Source organism: Nanorana parkeri, unplaced genomic scaffold (assembly GCF_000935625.1).
Source record: "Nanorana parkeri isolate BGI_ZX_2015 unplaced genomic scaffold, ASM93562v1 scaffold2710, whole genome shotgun sequence".
NCBI lineage: Eukaryota > Metazoa > Chordata > Amphibia > Anura > Dicroglossidae > Nanorana > Nanorana parkeri.
Window position 1 is genome coordinate 89,473 of NW_017308978.1, and position 8,332 is coordinate 97,804.

Below are 8,332 nucleotides of genomic sequence, written 5' to 3' on the forward strand. Positions count from 1 at the left end.
TTCTCATTGAAGAGTCTTGTTTGCAGTTCCTCTGCGGAAAGAGGGAGTTAAGAGGGGACCGGCTGCGATGCTTCCTCTCCTCTCTCATCCTCCGAGGCGTCAGACAATGAGCCTTTCATGGCTTCTGGATCATCACAAGCTGGGTTAGGTCACGCGTCCCTCGGTGTGAAAGCAGGGCAGCCGGGGAGGGCCGTTTCCTCCAGACATGCTTCTGGAAGAATGAGCCGCCTTCCACTTCCCCCCTCACACGCATGCCATGTGACTTCCAGCCCGTCCAGAAGGATGCATGCGAGGACCCTGTGATGTCAGCGCCAATGACGCGCAGCTCTCGGGAGAATCGGAGACTGTTGTTTAACTCTTGGCGGCCATTTCTGTCCCCCTTGTCTCCGCCCCCCCTCCTGTAATAAAGACCTGTCACCGCTTCTTTCTCTGCTTGTGCAGGGTGACTGGTCTTGTCTCCGCCCCCTCCTGTAATAAAGACCCGTCACTGCTTCTCTCTCTGCTTGTGCGGGGTGACTGGTCTTGTCTCCGCCCCCTCCTGTAATTAAGACCGCTCACTGCTGCTCTCTGCCCTTGTGCAGGGTGACTGGTCTCGTCTCCACCCCCTCCTGTAATAAAGACCGCCCACTGCTGCTCTCTCCTACAGGATGACTGGTCTTGTCTCCACCTACGACTAAATCCACGCCTCACCTAAATGGAAGCACTTGTGTGGCCGGACCCAGCTTGCTCAGGGACGAGTCTGGCACAGAGGAAGCTGCGAGACGGTCGGGTGGCTGTTGCCCAACCGTTCTGAAAGTCGCCCTTCGTTTCTAACCATTGGTAACCCTTCTACGTTGCATTTTGTTATCACAATAAGCCTTGTTGTTGTTGTTGTTGTTGTCAATAAAGATTTGTTTCAAAATGCAAGATGGCCGACTGCCCCATCCCATGCTTATAACAACAGTAAAGCGTTGCGGACACGTGGAGAGCGGACACAGAATTCACAGCAATGAGAGAGATGCAAGCGAGTCGACTCACCATCTCCAACTGCTCCTCCGTCTGCGTGCAAAAAGCAGATTATAGAGAGGAAAAGGAGAGAGAGAAAAAAAAAACAGCAAACAAAGCTTTATTAAACAGGGACAATGCTTCGTGGAGACAAAACGCACAACAAACACAGGAAGTCGCTTCAATGAAGGGAATTCATCAAAACTGGAGCAGTTGCCCACGGCAACCGATCAGCTCCTCTCTTCAGTTTGTTCAGTTAAGGTTTGAAAATGAGAGAGAGAGAAGCTGATTGGTTGCCGTAGGCAACTGCTCCAGTTTTGATAAATTCCCCCCCAATGTATTACCCGATAGATACATGGTACAAAACGCACGTCCTAAAATACCATCCCGGCCCAGAAATCTCCATCCCGGCAATGAGAAGCCCCGCCCCCAATGGAAAGCACGGCCCACACAGGGTTCAAGTGCATCTCCAACCAACATTTGTGGACACAGTAGGGGGAAGAGCTTAGATACCCTCTGGGGCTGGTTTTGTTGTTTGTGTCCCATTTGGGAGAATTTCTCTCACCTTCCTGTCCTGGAGGCTCAACGGGAAGTGAGTGGAAGCCGTGGCCACTGCTTGGCCTTATAAGGGTCATTGCCTTGCCACGGTGCTGGTCATTACTTTGTAGTCGTGGCCCAGTGCACGGCCCTGATGCGAGATTGTAGTAGGGACCTACAGATTTAAGGGCCGTGGCCAGTCCTTGGTTGTAGTGCTGGTCAGTCTTTGGATCTAGTGGTCATCAAACCCTTGGTGTCCAGAGCTGGATGGTCACCACGTCCAGGGTTGATAGCCTCCTGTGTCCAGTGGGCATGGCCTATGTCCATGTTGATATTGGATAGTCCACTGATGTCCATGTCTCTAGTACTTCTCTCCAGTGGTGGCCCAAGTCTAAATACGGCCACTATTCCTGTGCCTAATAGCCCATTACCCCCGGCCCCTCACTCCAGGCCCATGCCATGCTTCTTTCCCGTGTCAAGTAGCAACCTATTGTACAGGCCACGTCCAGTGTTGTTTACTTCCTGTGTCTGGTGGTCATTACCTACGTCCGTGTCTCTAGTGGGTATTCATGTCTCTAGGGCTCAGTGCTCATCTTCAGTGGTAGCCCACGTCTAAAAACAGCCATTATGCCTGTGTCCAATGGTTGATTACCCCCCGGCCCATTACTCCAGCCCCACTCCATGCCTCTTTCCTGTGCCAAGTTGCAACAGGACCTCTCTGACGGGACCAGAGCAATACACAAACAGGAGCAGAGCCAGAGCAGATGGTGATGGAGTCCATATCTGACCACTCACCTCCACCGGGGGCCTAAAATCAAGTCAGAACTTCAGTGGACTCAATAGGCAGACTCTGCCAAACTGGTCTGTAATGGGTTATATTGGTGAGGGACTGGGCCACTGTTAATGGCTAGTAGCACTGGGACTGCAGGCCCCGAATATGGTAGAGGAGCAGGTAAGGTATAGCACTGGGTCTACTAACATTGAGCACGGGGTGTCTTCACATGGACCAAAGTAACTTTACATGGACCAAGGGCCACAAAGACCAATACCCATTGGGGCCAACCTTGCAGGCCCCCCTGAACATGGTGATATGAGGAGGAGCAGGTAAGGTATAGCACTGGGTCCACACGGGGTGTCTTCACATGGACCATATGGCACCAAAGTAACTTCACATGGACCCAGTGCCATAAAGAATAATACCCACTTGGGCCAACCTTGCAGGCCCCCCCCCCCCGAACATGGTAGAGGAGCAGGGAAGGTATAGCACTGGGTCCACATGGGGTGTCTTTACATGGACCATATGGCACCAAAGTAGCTTCACATGGACCCAGTGCCACAAAGACCAATACCCGCTGGGGCCAACCTTGTCCTATCACCTTCTCCTTTGAAGAGCGGCAAATACAAAATGGTGCCCGTTCACCGGGCTCGGTACTCACCATATGGTGCATTAATCCTTTGCCGCTCTGTGAGGTGATGACGCGCAGGTCGGGTTTGCGACTGTTGTTGCCGAGCTGATTGTTCTGGGAGGGAGGCGGAGGGCTCTTGGCCGGGATGACCTTGCCCATGCTGTTGCCGTTGGATACCGGCATGAGGCCCGGAGAGGCCCGTGCGCTGATGTACCCGTTGCCTAAATTAGAAGAGGGAGAACCATATTCAGACAATGTGCCACAGAGATCGCACGGGGGATGAGAGTGGCTCTCGGGTAGGTCAATTAGGAAAATCAAATAAATCGATATAAACTTTATTTGTATTGTCCGTGAGCGGACGGACCTAACTAGTGTCATACAGAACAGGAAGTGAGGAACAATCCACCCCCCCCCTCCCCCATAGGGGACACAGGTAGACATACAGAACAATAATATTATTAGCATAGTATGGAAGGCTTAGAACCTCTGTCAGATTTCAGATAGGTGTCCCCTCACTTCCTGTAAGGGTGATGGGTGGAAGAACAGGAAGTGAGGATAAATCCCTTCATAGGGGACACACTACAATAATAGTATAGCATGGAAGGGTGTCCCCTCACTTGCTGTAAGGGTGATGGGTGGAAGAACAGGAAGTGAGGAGAAATCCCTTCATAGGGGACACAGTACAATAATAGTATTAGTATGGAAGGGTGTCTCCTCACTTGCTGTAAGAGTGATGGGTGGAAGAACAGGAAGTGAGAACTCCCCCCATAGGGGACACAGATAGACATACAGTACAATAATAGTATAGTATGGAAGGATGTCCCCTCACTTCCTGTCAGAGTGATGGGTGGAAGAACAGGAAGTGAGGAGAGATCCCCTCATAGGGGACACACAGTACAAGAATAGTATTAGTATAGTATGGAACGGTGTCCCCTCACTTCCTGTAAGAGTGATGGGTGGAAGAACAGGAAGTGAGAACTCCCCCCATAGGGGACACAGGTAGACATACAGTACAATAACAGTATAGTATGGAAGGGTGTCTCCTCACTTCCTGTAAGGGTGATGGGTGGAAGAACAGGAAGTGAGGAGAAATCTCCTATTCGGAGACCTGACCTGGTCTAAATCGCTAACTGTACCCAAGACTTGAAAAGACTTTTCACTTTAAGGATGATAACTTTCAACGAGGGGCCACGTATCAAGGACGACTGACATGGAAAACCTTTCTGCTAATGGTCAGGGTTCCAAAATGGCTGCCGCCACAGGCCGGGTACGTAGAAGTGCCATCATGAAAGGAAGAAGCGTCTGCCTATGAGACGTCATGGCCGTGTCAGGAGCGGGCCCGGGGCTCGGTGTAAGGAGCGGGGGGGGCCCGTCTCCCTCGCAGCCCTCCAACGCGAACCATGCTCCAGTTTCCTGAAGCGGGCAGAAAGAATGCCGAGAATGCCGGGAATGCCGGGTGACGTCAATTCTGACATTCATAGAACTAGCCCGGCCGGAATCTGGAACAGCTGATGAGGATATAGGCCGCAGCTCTGCTCTCGTACTCACGGACTAGGCTGTGTGCAGAAGGCCGAGCCCTTGGTTACTAGACGTGGCTTGCACGCTATCACCGGCCATGTTCTGGACTACCTACATAAAGAAGGCCACAGTATGGACCATGTCCTGGACTACCGACATAAACAAGGCCACAGTACGGACCATGTTCTGGACTACCTACATAAACAAGGCCACAGTATGGACCATGTTCTGGACTACCTACATAAACAAGGCCACAGTATGGACCATGTTCTGGACTACCTACATAAACAAGGCCACAGTACGGACCATGTTCTGGACTACCTACATAAACAAGGCCACAGTACGGACCATGTTCTGGACTACCTACATAAACAAGGCCACAGTACGGACCATGTTCTGGACTACCTACATAAACAAGGCCACAGTATGGACCTCGTTCTGGACTACCGACATAAACAAGGCCACAGTATGGACCTCGTTCTGGACTACCGACATAAACAAGGCCACAGTATGGACCTCGTTCTGGACTACCGACATAAACAAGGCCACAGTATGGACCTCGTTCTGGACTACCGACATAAACAAGGCCACAGTATGGACCTCGTTCTGGACTACCGACATAAACAAGGCCACAGTATGGACCTCGTTCTGGACTACCGACATAAACAAGGCCACAGTATGGACCTCGTTCTGGACTACCGACATAAACAAGGCCACAGTATGGACCTCGTTCTGGACTACCGACATAAACAAGGCCACAGTATGGACCTCGTTCTGGACTACCGACATAAACAAGGCCACAGTATGGACCTCGTTCTGGACTACCGACATAAACAAGGCCACAGTATGGACCTCGTTCTGGACTACCGACATAAACAAGGCCACAGTATGGACCTCGTTCTGGACTACCGACATAAACAAGGCCACAGTATGGACCTCGTTCTGGACTACCGACATAAACAAGGCCACAGTATGGACCTCGTTCTGGACTACCGACATAAACAAGGCCACAGTATGGACCTCGTTCTGGACTACCGACATAAACAAGGCCACAGTATGGACCTCGTTCTGGACTACCGACATAAACAAGGCCACAGTATGGACCTCGTTCTGGACTACCGACATAAACAAGGCCACAGTATGGACCTCGTTCTGGACTACCGACATAAACAAGGCCACAGTATGGACCTCGTTCTGGACTACCGACATAAACAAGGCCACAGTATGGACCTCGTTCTGGACTACCGACATAAACAAGGCCACAGTATGGACCTCGTTCTGGACTACCGACATAAACAAGGCCACAGTATGGACCTCGTTCTGGACTACCGACATAAACAAGGCCACAGTATGGACCTCGTTCTGGACTACCGACATAAACAAGGCCACAGTATGGACCTCGTTCTGGACTACCGACATAAACAAGGCCACAGTATGGACCTCGTTCTGGACTACCGACATAAACAAGGCCACAGTATGGACCTCGTTCTGGACTACCGACATAAACAAGGCCACAGTATGGACCTCGTTCTGGACTACCGACATAAACAAGGCCACAGTATGGACCTCGTTCTGGACTACCGACATAAACAAGGCCACAGTATGGACCTCGTTCTGGACTACCGACATAAACAAGGCCACAGTATGGACCTCGTTCTGGACTACCGACATAAACAAGGCCACAGTATGGACCTCGTTCTGGACTACCGACATAAACAAGGCCACAGTATGGACCTCGTTCTGGACTACCGACATAAACAAGGCCACAGTATGGACCTCGTTCTGGACTACCGACATAAACAAGGCCACAGTATGGACCTCGTTCTGGACTACCGACATAAACAAGGCCACAGTATGGACCACGTTCTGGACTACCTACAGCAAGGGGAAGCACCGGATGGTCAAGCGTTCCTCATGAAGCAGGTCAGACGTTGTGGGCAACGTCTTCGGACCGGTTGACCGGTACGACGGGAATGCTTTGGCCCACTTCGGCAAAGCAAGGGTTGACTTTGAAGATCGTTTTCAATACAAGGAAATGTTTACGACTCGATCCACGTTGTGCACCTGACCCATCACCGGCATGCGCCGAGTTCTCCTTGCCAGGCAGAAGCTGGTGTGGCTTCCCCCGCCGCGAAAACCCGTTCGCTGCCCAGGGTGGCAAATTCAAATGACAAGTCTGAAGGGCCCCATGCCCCGTCGGTGTCCAATCTGACTTTTGGACTGTCACTGCGCGGCCCGGCTTCACAGATACTGTATATTTAGATTGTGCCGCGTGTGGCCGGCCTGAAGTAGAACTGCGTGGGATGATCTGGCAGCTTTTCTTTTTTTTTTTTTGCCATCTATGTCCCTTTCACTTCCTGTTCCGTAGCCACAACAGGAAGTGAGAGAATATCCCTCCAAAGAGAGGGAAAACCCTGGTGGTCACCAGAACTAGCGTCCCTGTTGGACAATTGCCCATCTATTCCTGTTCTGGTGAAAGCTCGCTGCCCAGCCAATCAGAAAGCCGGGTGCCGCGTCGTTAAATGGCGCCCGGCTTCCTGATTGGCCAGAAAGCCGGCTCCATGCTTTCTCGTCACCTAGTGACAAGAAAGCATGGGGACGTCTTCCCTGCTAATAGGTCATTACACGCCGCCCGACTTCCAGTGGCGTCACAAGGGGGGGTGGCGGCCCGCCCCCTGGTGCCACCATTGGAGGAGTGACACCAATATGACTGTCATTTTGGTGTCACCCCCTTATGAAATGTCGGGCACTCGGTCACGGACCGGCGTCCATCACCAAGATGGACCAGAAGACCACTGCGCGTGCGTGGTGACGTCACGGCGGGGTGTCACCCGGTCCCCGCCCCCGGCTGACACCCACCCTCGGGGACGCCTCCGCTTCCGGTACTCGAGTGCTTTTCAAGTGCACTTGAAGTGTTTCGGGCGGTTTCGGTTGGTAATCCCCATAACCGCGGCGCCATTTTCTTCCCGCGTAAGGTCTCACGAGGAAGACGGCGGTGCGCCTTCTCCGCCGAGGGCCGCGCGCTGATCCTCCAGCTATTGACATCTATAAATCGTATTGATTTCACCGACTCCGGAGCCCTGGAAACAGGCGGCGGCGGTGGCGTGACACATCCAGGCAGCGCGGCGTTGCCCGTCTTCCCGTGCTAATGGTGGCGTTTCGCCGATGACATCCATTGTGCTCGGCGGAGATAATTGGAGTGTTTTGTAGGAGACGACCTGCTAATTAACGCAGCTGTTCTGGTATCGAGCGTCCTCGTCAGTTACCGGTCCCGGTGGGTTGGGGGGGAATGTTGGAGTGTGGGCTGTTGAGGGTGGAAGCCGGGAGGGGAGACGCGCGACAAATGGGCTCTCCGTGAGCTTATTTAAAGGGGAAATTACAGTACAGGTCCTCCTGGGACTTCCAGTGCCTCCATAGTCAGTACAGGTCCTCCTTGGACTTCCAGTGCCTCCATAGTCAGTACAGATCCTCCTGGGACTTCCAGTGCCTCCATAGTCAGTACAGGTCCTCCTGGGACTTCCAGTGCCTCCATAGTCAGTACAGGTCCTCCTTGGACTTCCAGTGCCTCCATAGTCAGTACAGGTCCTCCTTGGACTTCCAGTGCCTCCATAGTCAGTACAGGTCCTCCTGGGACTTCCAGTGCCTCCATAGTCAGTACAGGTCCTCCTGGGACTTCCAGTGCCTCCATAAGACCACCCAGCTCTACGTCGCAGAATAAAACTAGACCCATCGCCAACCATCACTTCATCATCATCATCGCCGCACTGAATGATCCCGTTATGGTTTTAGCAGAAGGTCCCGCGGCCGGGCGAGCCCCGTGTACACTGGCAGCAGCGGTCTGGTCTGGAGTGCCAGAGGAGGAAGCGAGCCCGGCTGCTTTTCTCATT

At 52.6% G+C, this 8,332-nt stretch overlaps 1 protein-coding gene across 1 annotated transcript in view; it reads right to left on the bottom strand.

The window, feature by feature from the left end:
• Positions 1-8,332, bottom strand: part of LOC108802199 (myocyte-specific enhancer factor 2D homolog) — a 37,267-nt gene that overhangs the window by 12,457 nt on the left and 16,478 nt on the right. The window contains 2 exon segments of the mRNA XM_018574066.1: positions 1,018-1,038; positions 2,958-3,199. Of these exon segments, the coding sequence (XP_018429568.1) occupies positions 1,018-1,038; positions 2,958-3,199 (263 nt within the window).